Source organism: Nematolebias whitei, chromosome 8, assembly GCF_014905685.2.
Source record: "Nematolebias whitei isolate Nwh7 chromosome 8, NemWhi1, whole genome shotgun sequence".
NCBI classification, from domain to species: domain Eukaryota; kingdom Metazoa; phylum Chordata; class Actinopteri; order Cyprinodontiformes; family Rivulidae; genus Nematolebias; species Nematolebias whitei.
In genome coordinates, this window is record NC_056505.1 from 7,043,857 (window position 1) to 7,062,589 (window position 18,733).

The window sequence follows — 18,733 nt, forward strand, 5'->3', positions numbered from 1 at the left end:
GATGGATAGATGGATGGATGGATGGATGGATGGATGGATGGATAGATGGATGGATAGATGGATGGATGGATGGATAGATGGATGGATGGATGGATGGATGGAGATATGAATGTTTCTGTTCAGTGTCCTTAGATATCTTCTATTGTTACTTGGTGCTATATAAATAAACTGAATTGAACTGAAAAACTAAATTGAATTGAATTTAATTCTTGTATTTCCATATGGAAAATATTTGTAAATAAAGGTAAATATTTTGAAAAAGTAATAAATGAAAATAAAAGAAGCCACAGCATCTCTTTGAATGGTTGAAAAAGTTTAGAAATGCACACAGAAGTAGTTTGATTGCAAAATAACAAAAAGTGATTAATCAACAAACAGGAATACAAAAGCCTAAATGCTGAGTCAGCATCCGCACTATTAAAAAGGTTGTAAAACAAAAGTGTAAAACTAAAAGCTTTCCTAAAATATTAATTATTAGTTTATCACGTCAGTGTTTGTATAAAGATTAATCTTATAAAAAGGATTTAGTGTGATTTAATGTTGGCTCTCGTCCAGTAGTCATTTGTCAAACACTGTTTGGGAAAGCTTTTTATTATCTATATATTTTTTTGGCACATCTAACTCATAAAATACCTGAACACACACACACAGTCATAGCTCCTGATCTGATATAATTATCTAATCCGACATTCTATTTTTGTTAGATTCCTCTCTTCTGGAGCTTCGACTCAATCATCCCTGAACTCTTGCCTTGTTTTTGTGTTAATCCTCGTCTATTTGCTCAGAAGTCCTGCTTCTTGGCAGTTTGCACCATCTTGTTGTAAACATTAGATCGAGTGCTTCATTGGAGTGTCATGATCAATTGTCCTTTGGGTAATATTTATAGAGTGAAGTGAAAAAATTGTAAGAGTTGATTAACTTGTAATGGAAAAGGTTCAAGCTTTTGTTGTGGGACACATTCATTAACAAATCCCATTCAGCACAAACCACCTTGATTGTAGCACCTGTAGAGTTTATTGAATTACAAGAACTAAAAATTCAAGAAGCACGTGTTTGAGCGGATTTCTTCTAAACACGAGGAAACATCAACCGTAACCCAACATGTGCACGGAAGATGTTGTTGGGTCAAAATGAGACGACAACTGTTTGGCTTGAACGGACTCTCCTCTTGTTTTCTGCAGTGCCGGGAAACTTGGGCTGCTTCAGGGACAGCGGACACCCCCCCACCCTTTCCGGCGCCAGCGAGATCAACAATAAACTCACTATTCAGAGCTGCATCAGCTTCTGTCGTAGGAAGAGATACAAGGTGAGCGTTCAAGTTTGACAGAATGTGAAAAGGGAGTTTGAACAATGCAAAACAAAATATTAGTTTATCCTTCATCCTGACTCATTTTCATACACGTATCGGATTAAAAAAAATTGTAAATTGTCCAAATTACATTTAAGTTCGACAAAAGTGATCGCGTCTGAGCTTTTATGTAAATGATCTGCATTTATGAGCCGTTCTGTGACAGTGGGTGCCTCGGTGCCCTTTTTATTCAGCCATCAGACGTCCTGCTCCAAAGCAACCAGCAGATGATAAATCATCCCCATAATCAAGGCTGATGGCTGGAAATAAATGGCTGTGATTCGAGCGGGCACCTCCTCCTCTGCAGTGCGTTTTTCTGTCTGTGCCTGCGTCGCTCCACAAACCGTGCCAGGTGTTGATTTTCTGTCACAGCTCTGATTTCAGAGACACAAACAAGTCGTCGGTTAGTTGGACAGATGTCACAGCAAACTGCCATGGCTGCCAGCCCTCTTGCTGTCACCGTCCTCAGTGCACGTGTGAAACGTCACTGCTCGGAAGTCTGGATCCCGTGTGACTTTTTGACAAAGAGCATTCCTGACGAGTGAGGCAGCAGCCCGTCGTTTGTTTTCTCTTCCGAAAGTATTCAGGGTTTTACACGTAACGACAGCAGAGGCAGCAAGAATTCCCATTTCATGACCAAAAAAATAAATATATAAAACATTTAGAGTGGGAACTGATGAAGAACCTTTTGTTCGTTTGCAGCCTGAAGAACAACGGTGTTCTTCTGAGCGAAGGACAATGATTCTTTTGAGAACGAGCGTTTGTGTTGGCGAGGTCATGGTGTCTTTTAACTAACATCCTTCATTTGAATGATACGAGGTGTTTCTGTATGATTGACTTTCTTCACGTCGTGTGCAAACGTTTAAAACATTTCACGAAGACAAAAAAGAAATCAGGGCAATTTAAACTCAAGTCACCTACGAAGGAACTGTTAAGCCTATAGAAAATTGCCTATACCTCGTTGAAATGCACATAAATTGAGTTAAAACCTGGTGTGGTTGCTGAGAGTAATTCCCAGCACATACTCTAAGTAGAGATGTGACGTTCATGAACGATCCAAATCTTTTGAACGACTCTTTGAAACGAACGATGAGATGCGAGTCACAAACAACTGAGAGGCTTTTTCCTCCTCGCATGCAAACACATTCGCTCTTCCTTTGCTTTATCACTGAGAAGAAGAACAGCCAAAGGGAAAGAGTGCCGCAGTTGTACACAGTAAACACGTTCAGGAGGGGGAGAGGGGGTTGGGTGCTCAACAAGTCGTGAACAGCGTACATCACTACTTAAGGTCATATGGAGGGATGTAGATTGTACATGAGATCAGATAAGATAGAACTTTATTGATCCTGCAGGAAATTGTTGTATATATGTTGACTACATGTAGTCCCTCACTTATCATGGGAGTTACGTTACGTAGGTGAAAACCTGTAAAGTAGGGATGTTATATTTATTTTAGTATTATATATAAATTTCCACTTTTTCTGAGGCTCTGTTGCACGCCTGCCTGTTGTCTGTCTCTGGGACACGATGGGAAAAGATAGACCCCCGCCCCCTTCTTTCTTTTTCTCTGCTGTGACAGACAGCCTAAGAAAGAGAAAGGAGCAGGCAGGGGGTTGTCGTATATCTGAATGAGCCGCACTCAACAACTCTTTTTTTAAACTGATTCACTCTTGTTTTTCCACCTAAGCATTTTCTTCGATATGCTACATTTGTTCTTCTGATCTGTTCATCCCTGCTCCCTGAGCAGTAACGATGGAAAAAGACAGACCCCAGCCCCGCCCCTCCTTTCTCTTTCTGAGGCTGTCACAGCAGAGCAGAGACGCGGGCTGTTGTGTGTCTGTTTTGCTGTTACAGCCTCAAAAAGAGAAAGGAGTGGGCAGGGTTGGGGTCCGTCCTTCCCCATCGCCAATCGTGTGTCGTGTTCAATCTTACATTGAAAACCCGCAAAAGAGTGAGTCTACGAAAGTCGAACCGCAAAGTATCGAGGGACTACTGAAGTGACAAAACCAGCTGTTGAAAAATGAACAGTTCTTTAAACCGATGGATCCGTAAGATCCGGCTCCCTTCAAAGAGCCATAAATCCCATTTCTATCTCCAAGTATTAGCCTGTTCTGTCAGATTACTTGAGCTCTCATCATATCACTAGAGATTGTGCAAGACGTTATTTTCAGTGGTTAACGAAATGGGTTATAGCCAACAATGTTCAGTCAGGTCATCTGGACGGTTTCTTTTTTGATGCCGAGACGTTTTGCTCTCCATCCAGAAGTCTTCATCAGTCTGAGGAAACACCAAACAAAACTACTTCACCCCCAACAGCCTACTCCAAAGTGGAATAAAAACAGTTATGTTGGTGCTAAGATGATCTCTGGGATACGCCATCTCTTCCTGTGCCCGCCCTCTCCCTCGTTGACAGTCATGTCAAACTGGTTCAAAACACCAAAGTCCATGCTCAATATTCCAGGTATAAAAACCAAGGTCATCACCAGGTCACCAGGTCATCTTGACGGTTTATTTTCTAAGAGGCCATCTTAGCACCAACATAACTGGGTTTTTTCCCACTTTGGAGTAAGCTGTTAGTGGAGAAACAGTTTTGTTTGGTGTTTCCTCAGACTGATGAAGCCTTCCGGATGGAGGGCGAAACGTCTCAGCACAAGCAAAGAAACCGTCTAGATGACCTGAATGAACATTGTTGGATTTTATACCTGGATTTATTGAGCATGGACTTCAGTGTAAATGGGTTATAACTCAACCATTTCTAGACATAAGATGAGAAAACTCTGGAAAGGCAGCAGGTAATATGCATTCCTTCAAGAAGGTTGTGGCTTTTTAATGTTAGGTTATAGTTTATGAAATAAACAAATACAGCTAAGAATGTGTCATAATGTTTTCTCCTGGTCAGATCAAGTTGCATGAACTGACGTTTGTCTTAAACTCCACAGCAGGAACTCAAACAACATATTTCTGTTTGCTGTGCAGCTTGCTGGGATGGAGTCGGGATACGCCTGTTTCTGTGGCAACGAAGTTGACGTGCGCGAGCGCAGCGAGTCATCGAACATAGAGTGCAACCACGTTTGTTTTGGCGATCACACTCAGCCCTGCGGAGGAGACGGCTGGATGATCGTCTTCGACAGTAAGCACCGACCGTTACGAGTCAAATTCTTTTTTTATTCCACATCTCTGCTGCGGTTTGGTGTAAATACTAAATGATTCAGAGCAAAACTTCGTGGTAAAGCTAATTGTCTTTTCCCATTTATTTCATACCATTATTACTGTAAAGCTTCGTAATACTTCAATAAAGCATTTATCCTCTTTGAAGAGCGAACATATGAGCAAATGTTGGACAAAGAAAATACACAAAAACAAGTAGTATAGATATAATATGAACAAAAGGGTTATTCAGACTTGGCATTAAAAACATCCATCCATCATATTTGTCCACTTCTTCCTTTTTGGATCACGGGGGTCACTGGTGCCCATGTCCAGCCATCACTGTGTGAGAGGCGGGGGACAGGTCGCAGGTCCATCACAGGGACACATAGACAACCATTCACTCTCTCACCTAGGGACAATTTAGAGTTACCAATCAGTCTAACATGCATGTTTTTGGTCTGTGGGAGGAAACCGGAGTACCTGGAGAAAACCCACGCATGCACGGAAAGAACATGCAAACTCCACCTTGAAAGGCCGAGATTTGATCTTGCAACCTTCTCGCTGAGAAAACAGCTCGACCAACTGCGCCACCGTGTCGCCCATCCTTAAAAACAGCTCTTAGCAATCTCTTTGGTTAAATGTTTGTTCGGGTTGTTTTTGGACACGCTGTGGTCAATGTAAGCTTATTATGTTGCACATGAACACACCACTTCATGGAGTGTTAGTCATAACTAACTTTAATTCCTCCGTCTTTGCTCTGACACAGAATTAGGTAATTAAGCTTATTTATGTAGCACATTCAAAAGCAACTGTTGCTGGCCAAAGTGCTGCACATAATATAAATAGTGAGAAGACAATATAAAAACAGGAGACCATAAGAATATAGAATTAATTAAAAATAACATCTAAAATTAGATGAAAACAAAATAAAATCAATAAGATGCAGTCAATAAATAAATAAATAAAAAGGCATCATTCGTGCTATATTAAAAGCCAGAGTACAAATGTGCTTTAAGATGAGACTTAAAACATGAAGTGTCTTGACATGAAGAGGCAGCTGGTTCCACAGTTTAGGAGCTACAACTGAAAAGGCCCGATCACCTCTGTGGACCAGCTTAGACTGCAGGACAACCAAAAGCAAATAATCATCAGATCGGAGGGATCTGGACACACAGGGCTGCAGGAGTCAGACAGGTTTACAGGAGCCTGTCCATTCAGGGCCTTATAGGTCAATAATAAAACTTCAACATCAGTCCTAAAACAAACGGAGCCAATTAAGGGATACAGAACTGGCTTTTTCCGGGTACTCTGGTTTCCTCCCACAGACCGAAAACATGAATGTTAGACTCATGTCCAGCGATCCCCGTGACCCGAAAACGAAGAAGCGGGTAAAAGATGACTGGATTCAAATGGTTGTGTTTCTTCCTAAAATTGGTTCTTGTAAAGCTTCTGTTTTCTTTGGAAAATATAGTTCTGTGTTTTTCTTATCTTTACTTCAGCCCAGGTGGGTGCCTGTGGTGGGAACTACACCTCACCAACAGGAGTCATCTACTCCCCTGATTTTCCTGATAAATACGGGGCCAGTCGTGTTTGCTACTGGACCATCCAGGTTCCCGGTTCCTCCGCCGTCCTCTTCAACTTCACCTTTTTTGACATCTCTGATCAGACGGACATGGTAGAGCTCCTGGATGGCTACACCAACCAAGTGGTGGCCCGCTTCGACTGGCGCAGCCCCCCGCGGGAGCTGGTAAACGTCACAGGAGACTTTGTCATCCTGTACTTCTTTTCGGACCGCACCAACCAGGCCCAGGGCTTCGCTCTTCTGTACCAAGGTACCATTTCGTGAAGAGGCGAAGGTGGAAAGTGTTTGCCTGTTTGTGTTTGTCTCTCACCAACATATCTCATGAACCCCTGGATAAACTTTAATGAAAGTTGCACAAAGTAATCATTCATTCATTCATTCAACCTTTATTTAGACAGGTTAATCCCACTGAGCCTCGGGGACTCATTTACAAGAGAGACCTGGTTTTAACAAAGAGTGATGACAACAGTGGACAACAAAGACAATAATAGATAATCATAAAGGATGCATACAAATTGAGATTTTTTTTATAACAAGTGAAAATAAAATGGTATTAAAAAGGAAAAGTTAAAAAAAAACTGCTAGGTTATAAGGCGGTGTAGAAAACAAAAAACAAGAACATGTCTGCATTGATTTTTCCCAGGAACTTACCAAATGTTTGAAGCCACTTAGAGAGGTCAGATATTCCAGGAAACAGAAGCGGAGTAGGAGAAGACCCTTTTGCCTAGTTCAGTCTGCACTGAGGGAACACCGCAGATAATAATGTCCCGAGAGCACGTAGGAGGAGATGTAAGAAGGCAGCAGACCAAGAAGTGATTTAAAGATAAAAATGTACCAGTGGGAGAGTCTACGTGAAGTTATTGATGTCCAGTTAACCAGTGAATACAGGGTGCAGTGGTGGGTACGATAATCACAGCCAGTTATGAATCTTAGTGCACCATGATAGGCAGCATCCAACATCTGCAGGGTGCTTGTAGGGTCATTCATGTAAATAAAGTCACCATAGTCAATGAACAGAAGGAAAGTAGCTGTTACAAGGTGTTTCCTAGAATTCAGAGTTAGACAGGATCTATTTCTGAAAAAGAAACCCAGTTTAACTTTCGGTTTCTTCAATAGGTTTTCTATGTGGAACTTAAAAGAGAGATGTGAATCGACCAAGATGCCCAAATATTTGTAGGAATTGACAAACTCAATAGGGGCACCATTCAAGGATAAAGTCAAAGGATAAACTGCTGGGACCGACTTTCTGTTTGAAAAAGCATCCCTTTGGTTTTGTTGGCATTTCGGACAAATTTGAAACGGAACAAATCAGACTGGATGATGTCGAAAGAAGATTGAAAGAGCTGGAAAGCCTTAGCAACGGTTTTAGCTCAACAATAAACAACTGTGTCATCAGCAAAGAAGTGTAAGGATGCATCAGGGATGCTCTGACCTACATTACCTATGTAGATTGTAAAGAGGGTGGGTCCTAAGACAGAGCCTTGTGGTACACCATGCCATCTATATCTTATTAACTTTTGGAGGCAGTCTGATTGAAGATGGCTGCCTGTGCTAAGTTACATTAACCAACATAAAAATAATAACAGTCAATTTACCAGATATTGAGCTAAAATTTGATGTGGTAGTAGCTGAGAGTTAATCAACACATGTGAGATTGTTTTAGCTGTGACCAAAACAGCTTCAACTCTGTCCTTTCCCAACATAACATGATCTAAAACTTTAGCATGAAAGGCAGTGGGAGCTTCCTTTAATTTCCCTGCCGTATCAACCATCTTTAGCTAGAGCGTCCTTTATCCTCACTAAGAATGACATTTGTATGAGTGGGTGTGTCCCAGCGGGGTGGAGTTTTTTTGCATAACAGCCTTGGTTTAGTTAGACCAGCTAATTCCAGTTAGCTCCGGGGAGGCAGTTCTCATGCCACTCACTGTCCCTTTTCTCTTTCTTCTGCCAGACAGAGTCTCACAGCCGCAGGTGATTCTGCTTGTTCAGATAAAGATTTGTTTTCCTAGGAACTCGCGCTGTTATCAAGCTGCAGCAGGCGGCTTTGCTTTCCCAGAGTTGAGCTGCACAGCAAGTTTGTGTGCCACCTACACACCGAAGGCTTCTGCACACCTTCTGATAGCTCACTGGGGAAGAGTCACGCAAAGTAGACGGCGTCCCTGCACGTTCTCTTTCAGACTAATGGGAAAGAGAATAGTTGTCCTACATCATTTTTGTTTTATGCTCTTTTTGTAAATGCCTGAAAACACCTGAGGATGATTTAATAGTTTAATTTATAAAGGAGCAGGTGAAGCATATCTCTGATATAACTCAGGGTAGGTGACATTCAAGCTCCACAGTGAGAAGCAATCTGTTCCCTCTCTGCCCCCCATCTGTGTTGCTGTCTCATTTTTTTGGCTTGCTGGCGTTACACTAAAACAATAGCAGGAGGTCAGAATCCCCCTGACCCCTGCAGAGGCGATACTTTCGCCTGGAAACATAGATCTTGTTTTGCATGAGGCACCATGTCAGTCAGAAATGGACTCCGAGATGCAGCACGAGAAAAGGTCACCTCCTGAAATCAGTGGGCTCTATTTTATTAACAGAAGAAATATTAAATACAATGGGGACGGAACTGAAAGACAAATAAATCACAGCTAAGAACAATGAATATAGGTTGAATGCAAAATAATAAAGTGTAACTGCTGATTCAGTATCCACACAATAACCTCGAGGATATAATTTAATCATTTCTATTGACACAGTGAGAAAACTTGGTGGGGATTTGCTTACTTTTTGGTGAGAAATTTTTTTTTTTTTATGATAAATGTTTTATAATGCATATTATGAATGTTTTATTATGGTGACAAACAACTTGCTTTTAGCATATTAGCATATAAAAGTAACACTTGTGAAAGTGGATTTAGACTAATTCCATTTCAAATTTGTGACATTTAATGTATTTTTAAAAAATAATTTTATTTTATTTTATTTATTTTATTTTTATTTTAATAATTTTACAAACCTGGCATTAAAGGTTTGGGCCTATGTTCACTCTCAGGAACCACTTAAACAAAATTCATCTCTAAAAATTACAGTTATTGTATTTTTTCCTTTTTAGCTTAGGTGGCCATCTTGGATTTTTGATTTGGATTCAGTTTGTGATGAGGAACGTTCTCAGCTATAACCACACCAAATCTCCGCTCTATGTGTAAAAATGGCTATTTAAATCTAGCTTTGGTGGCCATTTTGGATTTTTGATTTGATGCAGTATTTGATGGGAAACGTTCTCAGCTATCACTGAATTTCAGCTCAATATCACTAAAATTGGTTGATTTATAGTATTTTTCCTTTTTAGCTTAGGTGGCCATCTTGGATTTTTTATAGGGATCGTTCTCATCTACAATACACCAAATTTCAACTGAATAGCTCTAAAAATGGCCGAGTTAACTTTTTTTTTTTCTCTTTTAGCTTCTGTTTGGGCCTCATTAAAATTGACGGAAAAGTAAGAAATAAAGTTAAGAAACCTTTTGTGAGGTGGATAATAAAGGGTGAATAACTTTTAATAAACTTCAACAAGATTATTACATAAAGTCTTGTGCTTATTAATTTATTAAAAATTTTATTTTGGTTTGACATCAACATGGACAGACTTCTAGAAAAATGTTTTGTCAACGTCTGTCTTTATATCAGGCATGCCAGAGTTACATTATGCCCAAAGTTATGAGAAATGATGTTACAAGTATTATTAGAGCCGACTGTTGCCGCCTAAAGTTTCTAAGTTAAATTATCTTAATATGAGGGCTTTCCAAGTGAATGTTGACTTTTATTTTAGTGATTACCTGTCGTTATATCAGCACGTATACTCCAGCCATAGAGTACCACTCTTCAAAATCTTCTGTCCCACTCTTATTAATATTTATTTAGATTTATTTTTAGAATTTATCAATCTGATCTGGGAGGTTGGAGGTTACCAAGACAACAATTTTTTTTTTCTCCAAAATCTCTTATTAAAACAAATGTCTTGAGATGAGCTGCAGAATAAACTAGAGCTAAAGATAAAACACAGGGAGCATCAGTTGTTTAAAAATAGATGAAATTAGGGAAACTGTGCGTCTCAGACTGACATTAAAAGCCTGATGTTGTAAATAAGGTCAGCAGAAGGAGCTTTGATTCAGATAAACAGAGAGGCCGAGAACTTTAGTTTATACGGCTGCTGCCTTGCACTTACCTTAATTATGGTTTGCACTAAAGTGATGCATTATCCCTCCTCTAAACGTCCTAAATGTTTTATTTTATTATAACTCTTTAATTTGAAATATGTTACCTGAAGATGAGTTTAGGATTTCCCCTTTTTAGGACGTTGGAGAAGAAACCCGCTCCAGCTACTTCAAACGAAATATTTTCACTCTGAATCCACTTTAAAGTAGCGTTTTACTTTTACTCAAATTTCACCAAAGTAATAGTACTCTTACTCGAGCAGAATACTTCAGTGCCTTGCCTCCTGCCGGTGGTGGCTGGTTGGGTGGCTGCAGCAGTAATTTCAGGCTAAACGCTCTCAGATGAGGCTGGTGGTGCCTTTCAGCTGCGACTGGACTCCAAGCGTGCTATTTTGTTTGCAAATGGGAAACATGTGGAACGTTCCGGGAAGATCACAGTCAGGTTGAGCGATTCTGTGAAAAGTAGGAAAAAAATCCCACGCTGCTTTAACATCCAACCGCCATTCATGGCAGAGAGAGCCAGGCTGCAATCCAGAAGTCTTTAGACGCAGTTCAGGACGTTTGATTCACAAATTTCTCTCTTGTTTTTTGTTTTTTTAACGGCTGCTCAGAACAGATTTTAACGTTTGTAGCGTCTGCTTTGTTGGTTTTAGCTTTTAAAAATTTTGATTCTATTTACAGTTTTGCTGGCAACATTACTTGGAAATTGTTTTACAGGTTTGACTCATCCATCATCTTCTGTTTATTCCAAAGTTGGGTTGTGGGGGCAACAGCTTGAGCAGGGAGGTCCAAACATCTCTTTCCACAGCCACTTCTTCCAGCTCCTCTGGGGGAACTCCATGGCGTTCCAAGGCCAGCGACATAGTCTCTCCAGCCTGTTCTGGCTCTTCCCCGGGGCCTCTTCCCAGTCAGAGATGCCCGAAGCACCTCCCTAGGGAGGCGCCCAGGGAGCATCCTTACTAGATGCCCAAACCACCTCAACTGGCTCCTTTCGACGTGGAGGAGTAGCGGTTCTACTCCGAGTCTCTCCTGATAACTGAACTTCTCACCCTATCTCTAAGGGAGAGTCCAGCTACCCTGTGGAGGAAACTCATTTCAACCTCCTGTATCTGCGATCTCATTCTTTCAGTCACTACTCGGAGCTCATGACCAGAGGTGAGGGTAGGAACGTAGATCGACCAGTAAACAGAGCTTTGCCTTACAGCTCAGCTCCCTCTTCACTACAACGGATCGGCACAGAGTCCACAATACTGCAGACGCTGCACCAATCCGTCTGTCAATCTCACGCTCCATTCTTCCCTCACTCGTGAACAAAACCCTGAGATACTTGAACTCCTCCGCTTGAGGCAGAACCTCACCCTTGACCTGAACAGAGCAATCCACCCTTTTCTACTTGAGGGCCATGGCCTCAGATTTGGAGGTGCTGATTCTCATTTCAGCTTCTTCACACTCGGATGTGAACCGCTCCAGTGAGAGCTGAAGATCACGGCACAATGACGCCAACAGGACCGCATCATCTGCAAAGAGCAGAGAAGGAATCCTGAGGCCACTGAACCAGACTCCCTCCTCCCCCTGAGAAATTCTGTCTATAAAAGTTATGAACAGAGTCTGTGACAATGGGCAGCCCTGGTGGAGTCCAACTCCCACCCTGAAGAGGTCCAACTTACTGCTGGCAATGCGAACCAAACTCTCACACCGCTTGTATAGGGACTGAACAGCCCGTAACAATGGGCCCCCAATCCCATACTCGAAGAGCACCCCCCAGTGTACCCTGAGGAACACAGTTGAATGTCTTCTCCAAGTCCACAAAACCCATGTAGACTGGATGGGTAAACTCCCATGACCCCTCAAGGACCCCAGTGAGGGTAAAGAGCTGAGCCAGTTTTTCACAGCCAAGACAGAACCTGCATTGTTCCTCCTGGATCTGAGGTTCAACCAACGATCAGACTCACTTCTCCAGAACCCCTGAATAGACCTTACCAGGGAGGCGAAGGAGAGTGATGCCCCTGTAATTAGAGCACACCCTCCGGTCCCCCTTAATTGAAAAGGGGAACCACCACCCCAGTCTGTCAATCCAGTGGCACTGCCCCCAACGTCCACACGATGATGCAAAGGCATGTGATCCAAGACAAGGGCACAACATCCAGAGCCTTAAGGAGATCAGGACAGATCTCGTCCAGCCCCGGAGCCCTGACACCGTGGAGCTTTTTAACTACTTTGGTGACCTCAGCCACGGTTATGGACAGACCAACCCTAAAGTCCCTTGACTTCGTCAGTCAAAACTGATTGATCCATTTCTGAGACAAAGGTTCACTTCAAAACCTTGTGTTTGTGTGCCACAAATGCCACAATACTACTATTAGATAGTATTACTATCTAATAAATAAAGGAGTCCAACGCTCATAAATCCCAAAGTTGCCTTTAGATTTTAAATAAACCTCATTGTGTTTGGGAGAGGTAAAGGAAAGGCAAAAGATTTATCATTTAGGAAATTACTTTCATCTACAAACTCAAATGAGTTAAAACAGTCCGAGCTCCCCAGCAACGACTTTAATTAGGACAATCTGCAGCTCGAAGCAGCTTAAAAAGACTTTATTGCAAATATTTTTGAATACACTCTAGCTGGACATAATAATAAAAAAATCTAATAACACCACATGTTCACAGAACTAAGAGCCAAGCTGCCTCCTAACAAATGCAGTCAGTGTTTTAGATTTGCTAGATTTAATTTCAAACCTATTTCTAAATCTCAAAACATAATGTGATCCTGTTACAGCAGCTAAAATCAAAATATTGTAAAAACTTGGCTTTTATCAAAAGCTAAGAACAGCAAAACCTTAGCTACAAGCTAAAATGGACACATTTGTAGCTAAAGGCGCCAATTAAATAAACTGTAGCCAAATGCTAAACTTGGCAATATCATAGCTCAAAGCTAATATGGTCAAAATTATAGCTACAAGCTAACATCAGCAAACATTTTCAGCTGAAAAAAAATTAAAACACGGATTCTTTTCTTCTGTGTCTCTAAAATCAGCCCATATGTTTGATCAGTGTCTAAGGAAACACCATGTGAACGTTCATAATGTTTTATTCTTGTTCCTGTAGCTCTCAGGAGCCCGGACAGCAGAACAGCAGAGACTATAGGCGCCGATGAGGACGACGGAGCAGAAGCCTCCAGCACGGAGGAGCCGAAGCCCGCCAGCGTTGTCACTGAGAGGTCCAACAGCACGTCTAACGGACGCTCATCCCAAATCCTGTATGTGATCACGTCCAGCCCCGGTAAACCGGAGCACAACATGCCAGGTCAGTGGGCTGGACGCAGCGAGACCACCGGACACAGCGCTAGTATGTTAACACCCACTGATCCTGTAGCATGAGCTTGTTTCCTCTAAATTTATTTAAATCATCCTATTTTGGTGAAATGCTTCTGCTTTTCGTGGTGCAGCGCAGTTTCTTGAAGGCACGCCGTCTGCCAATCACTAAAACTGCAGTAACTTTGCTTCTCCCTGCTGATCACAATCAGACGTCTTGTCAAAGCTTTGCTGGGTGGACTGACACGTCCCGTGCTTTTGTAAATTCCTGCAAAACGTCTCTCCAGCTCCCACATGCTTTGCCTGAACCAGCTATCTGTCTCTGAGCCAGAGGAGAACAGATGTGTGCTGATTATGTGTTGCTGTATTTTGACAATTAGCTGGCTGAACACCGCTAACAGGTGTGCCAGCAGAGCTTAAATAACTCTTTGCTTGCTAATCTTTGCAGCGTTTGCCTCAGTTTGTTTTCATTACGCTGACAGGATGTTTGATGTCTTGTCGTCCCTCTCCGCAGTGTGGACCATCTACGCTCTGGCTGCTCTCCTCATTCTGACAGTGGTCGCCATGTTGGCGAAGCTGCTGCTCCACGTCACAGTCAAGTAAGTGTATGGATATTAGAGAGAGCTGCCAAGTATCAAGATGCCTAAACTTTCACTTTAACTATGGAAGTCCTAAAATAATTTTTAAAACTGGTGGTGTCCTGATACCGATACCAATACCAGTATCTGTATCATCAGGACACCACCAGTATTGGTATAAAATACTAATACTATGTATTGTATACCAATACCGTTGGTGTCCTGATACCAAAACCAATACAAGTATCGGTATCATCAGGACACCACCAGTATTGGTTTTGTATACCAATACTGTATTGGTATCAGTATACAATACTAATACTATGTTTTGTATACCAATACCGTTGGTGTCCTGATATTGATACCAAATACGTTATCGGTATCGGGACACCACCAGTATTGGTATCAGGACACCAACAGTATTGGTATACAATACATAGTATTAGTATTGTATATCGATACCAATACAGTATTGGTATCGGGACACCACCAGTATTGGTATACAATACTAATACTTTGTATCGTATACCAGTACCGTTGGTGTCCTGATACCGATACCAATACAGTATCGGTATCAGAACACGAACAGTATTGGATTTGTATAAAATACCAATCCTATGTATTGTATCATGCACATATACTGATAGACCAGTATCTGGACACCGTTAGTTTGATGAATACCAGTATTTGTATACGATACCAATAATGGTATTGGTATTGTATGCAAATACCAGTATCTTTATCGGGCTCAATACCAGTCTCAACTCATCGTACATGGACTCATAAAAACACCCTGATAGATTGGATCAATACCACATTCATGGTTGGTGACATCATTTCTTTTTCCATTTGATAAATTACTGAGTCCAGAGTTTTGAGATATTTAAACACATGTGGACAGCAGGACACGGGACAGCAGACTGTTTACTGAGTTCTTAATAAAAAAAAAAGTTTCTAAAGTCATTAATGTTTAAGTACTAACTAATACTCAGTATTGGAAAGTACCCAAAATGAAGTATTAGTACTTGGTCTGAAAAAAATAAAGTATTGGGACACCCCTAATTAAAACTCACCTTCAAAATTTGGAAATGTCAGTGAGCAGAAAAATATTGTGGAAACAATTTCAACACTTTCAGTAAACTTTAGCTCATTGTTGACAATCAATAATGTCTCATTGGAACATTTTTTTTTAATTTGTCAAAGATCGTGACTGAGGATAAATTGAGATTCTCATGATAATGTACCTGCACCACAAACAGTGCGGAATACATTTTTTAATTTTTTTTTTTTAAACACTGGGGGCACATAAATCTTTTAGGCTCCCTGTGAAGTGGACTGAACATAATGTTCAACTATTTTAAGTCCAAACTGCAGGAACTATGAAAGATTAATTTAAATTAAACTGCAATGAACCAAAGAGTTCATCACTTTGCAGAATAGACACTTGTATAATTACCCATCTATGAGAGCATTTTATAAAAAACAAAATGGTTAAAAAGATTTAACGCTAATGCTTCCTGCGCCAAACTGAATGAACAAAAAGTCTCAAGATATACTTTTATGAAAACAGCAAAGTTTTCAATAAAAAAAAAAAACCTGCTTATTTATTATAAAGCTTTTGTTACAGGACAAAGTCTATATACATTTTTTTTTATTCATCTAATAATGTGACTGGATATTCTTAAGCATGTTAATGTCTGAATCCATAATAATATCATCCAGCTTATGAATCTAAGTTATAATGTAGTTTAGGTACTGTATTTTCCACCGTATAAGTTGCATCAGTCCACAAATGTCTAACAAAGTGGGGAAAAAAAACACATAAATAATCACTTTGACGTATAAGTTGCAACTATTATGTGTCACTGCTGACCATCTGGAAACGTGGACCGGTGTGCCAAAAATTGATTGGCTGCCAAAACGGTGGCCGTGAGAACGCGCACAAGAGGACTTTAACAAAATTTAACAAGATTGACACTTGACAACAATTATTTGTTTGCTCAGAATTATAGTAAAGATGTGTCTCAGTTTAAATTGTCCTCAATAAATGCACTTTGACATTAAAATCAGCTGCATTTCAAAAATCAATTCGCTGCTGCTGGAGCGCGCAGAGGGAGGACTCGCTGTGCATTTCTTTGAAATTTAACAAGATTAACACCTAAAATCGATTATTTGTTCAACATTATAGCAAAGGTGTGTCTCAGTTGAACGCTTGCTTTAATAAATGCACTTTAATGGTCAAATCAGCTGCGTTTCGCCTGGACGGAGCAGCGAAATGAAGATGATTTGACGTTTGCTCCAGGAGTTCCAGAGTGAGACGAAGGTGGCTTAGTATGGCAAGCCAAGTGTCTCATTAATAGCCACTTTTATCTATTAATGAGACACTTCACTTACCATAAGGCTCAAGGGCCCTCTAGTGGCTAAAAATGGTAGTGTTCAATATTTTCCAGGTCATAATAAATGAAATAGTCGGATCTCAGCCAAAAATTGGGTTATAAATGGGGGGGGGGGGGGGGCACGTATATTAGTCGCTTCGATGTATAAGTTGCAAGACTTGCCAAGTTAAGCAAAAAACTGACTTACGTATACGGTGAAAAATACGATAGTATTTATTTCCTTATAGTGGTTTTCTGAGCATTTTTGTTTTTAAACTCTTTTAAACTCTAAAAGCATTTTTGATTGGTAAAGATTTTCAACCGTTGACTTATAAAACAAAGAGTTTGATTTTTATAATCAATAAAATCTAAAAATAAGCACAGTCTTTGCTGTATTGAGATCAATTTTTGGTTTATAAACCATCAGTAATTGGGAAATTGCATTCCCAGTCTGTGTGGTGTAGTGACACCTAGTGGCTAAAAGTGTAAATTGCAACCAAATAAAAATTCACCCCCACCTTTCTGTGGATTACTATGTCCTTTAAAACTTTAATACACCCCTCTAGAGTTGATGTTAGCTGTTTTTAAATCTAACAACACATTCTCAGTCAATGCACAATTCTTATTTTAATAAAGCGTAGTTTGTTATTTTACCAGTAGATGGTCCATAACGTTACACTTTAAACCAGTGGTGTCCAATCGTGACCCTGCACAGTTTGGATGTTTCTCTGCTTCAGCACACCAGATTTCAATTCAAATTTAAATTCAAAAATACTTTATTAATCCCAAAGGGAAATACATTTGAATGAATGGGTGATTAACAGGTTCCTGTAGAACATGAGAACATGATGAAGATGCAATTCAATCACTGAACGAGGAGTTCTGGAGGAGGAAAACAAATAAAATATAGAGGATAGTGGCTGTTAGAGATCAGGAGTGGGTGCCACTGCTTTATCCCTTTTTAAGTGTGTTTAACATTTGGAGACAGATTTCAGACCTTTTACAGTGCGTGTTGTTGTTATATTATTGTTTTCTTGTGTTTATCTATTTGTATACTTTGTTCAGTCCCTGATTAATCTCCTCGTTTTCTCACCAGGTCTCAAAACATCCCGACCGTCAGCAGCTCGAACAGCTGCAGCCAGAGCACCGTGTCCTCTGAGCCGTGGATCATCCTTTACCGACCCTCCACCATCTCCCTCTTCAAGAAGAAGCTAAAGAACCATCACGGGGACCTCAGCCCTCTGGTGGGCCACTAGCACTCCTGCTGAAGTCCACCATAACCCAACGCCACCATCTGCTCTGCTCAAGGGTCGTCAAGCGCCAAGGCCGTCAGAAAATGAAACTATGAGGCGCTATCATGAGCCAACGACTGTAGCTGTTACCAAACAGCCTGTGGGCCAAAAAGGTCAGGCATTCTCATCCGTCTCAGCACCAAAGACAAATGGTCAGACTGGGCTGTCAGGGGCCGCAGTGATGGAGACGGAGGCGAAAGACTGGACCGAGGAAGAGCTGCAGCTCTAAAACAAACAGAAAGCTGCTTTGAAAAAGCAGGAGACCGTTTTCATCGTCACCTCTGAAATCCCTCCAGACTGCAGACTCACGAGTGGAAAACACAGCTGGGGACAGAGTGGCGGCTACCTTCAGTTCAGTAGCAACTGCATCTTCATCGTTTCAAAAAAGGTGAAGGACACATAAGCTGTTCAAAGTTTTAACTGCCTCATATGAACATTTTGCAGCCAAAAGCCAGAATTCCTCCCATCCGAAGACTTGGATATACGTTTGTCTGTTCACTCCTGTCGGTCGTTTCTTTTCTTTACATGACAACATGCTTTGTAGAGGACGGGGAGAGGTTGTGGAAATGTCCCGTCTTTGGTGTGTGTACGTATTCCAGCACTTTCTGGATCAATTGCTTGTTAAAAAAAACTAAAGATTGGAGAGGCAGAAAGCTAAAGGTAAATCTCAGTCGTCTAAAATATAATTTTAAAGGTAATTAAAGCAAATCAGTTGAGAAAGTAAAGCTCATGTAGTCTCATGAAACACAGAGTGATATATTTCAAGTCTTTGCCTCGTACCTTTAATGATTATGGCTTAAAGCTAATAAACATTGATTTCCTCTGAACATTAAATTATTACATAAGACCAATAAAAAGCATTTTAATACAGAAACATTGGCTTGCTGAGAAGTATGTC

General features: G+C 40.8%; 1 protein-coding gene across 1 annotated transcript in view; it reads left to right on the top strand.

Moving 5' to 3' along the window:
- The window catches only part of kremen1 (kringle containing transmembrane protein 1), a 96,192-nt gene extending 78,004 nt beyond the window's left edge, over positions 1 to 18,188 (top strand). Inside the window, exons 4-9 of the mRNA XM_037680874.1 lie at positions 1,182 to 1,306; positions 4,325 to 4,478; positions 5,998 to 6,330; positions 13,385 to 13,624; positions 14,105 to 14,189; positions 17,640 to 18,188. Coding sequence (XP_037536802.1) covers positions 1,182 to 1,306; positions 4,325 to 4,478; positions 5,998 to 6,330; positions 13,385 to 13,624; positions 14,105 to 14,189; positions 17,640 to 17,799 — 1,097 coding nt within the window. The 3' untranslated portion in view covers positions 17,800 to 18,188. The remainder of the gene's footprint in view (positions 1 to 1,181; positions 1,307 to 4,324; positions 4,479 to 5,997; positions 6,331 to 13,384; positions 13,625 to 14,104; positions 14,190 to 17,639) is intronic.
- Positions 18,189 to 18,733: the final 545 nt, after the last annotated feature.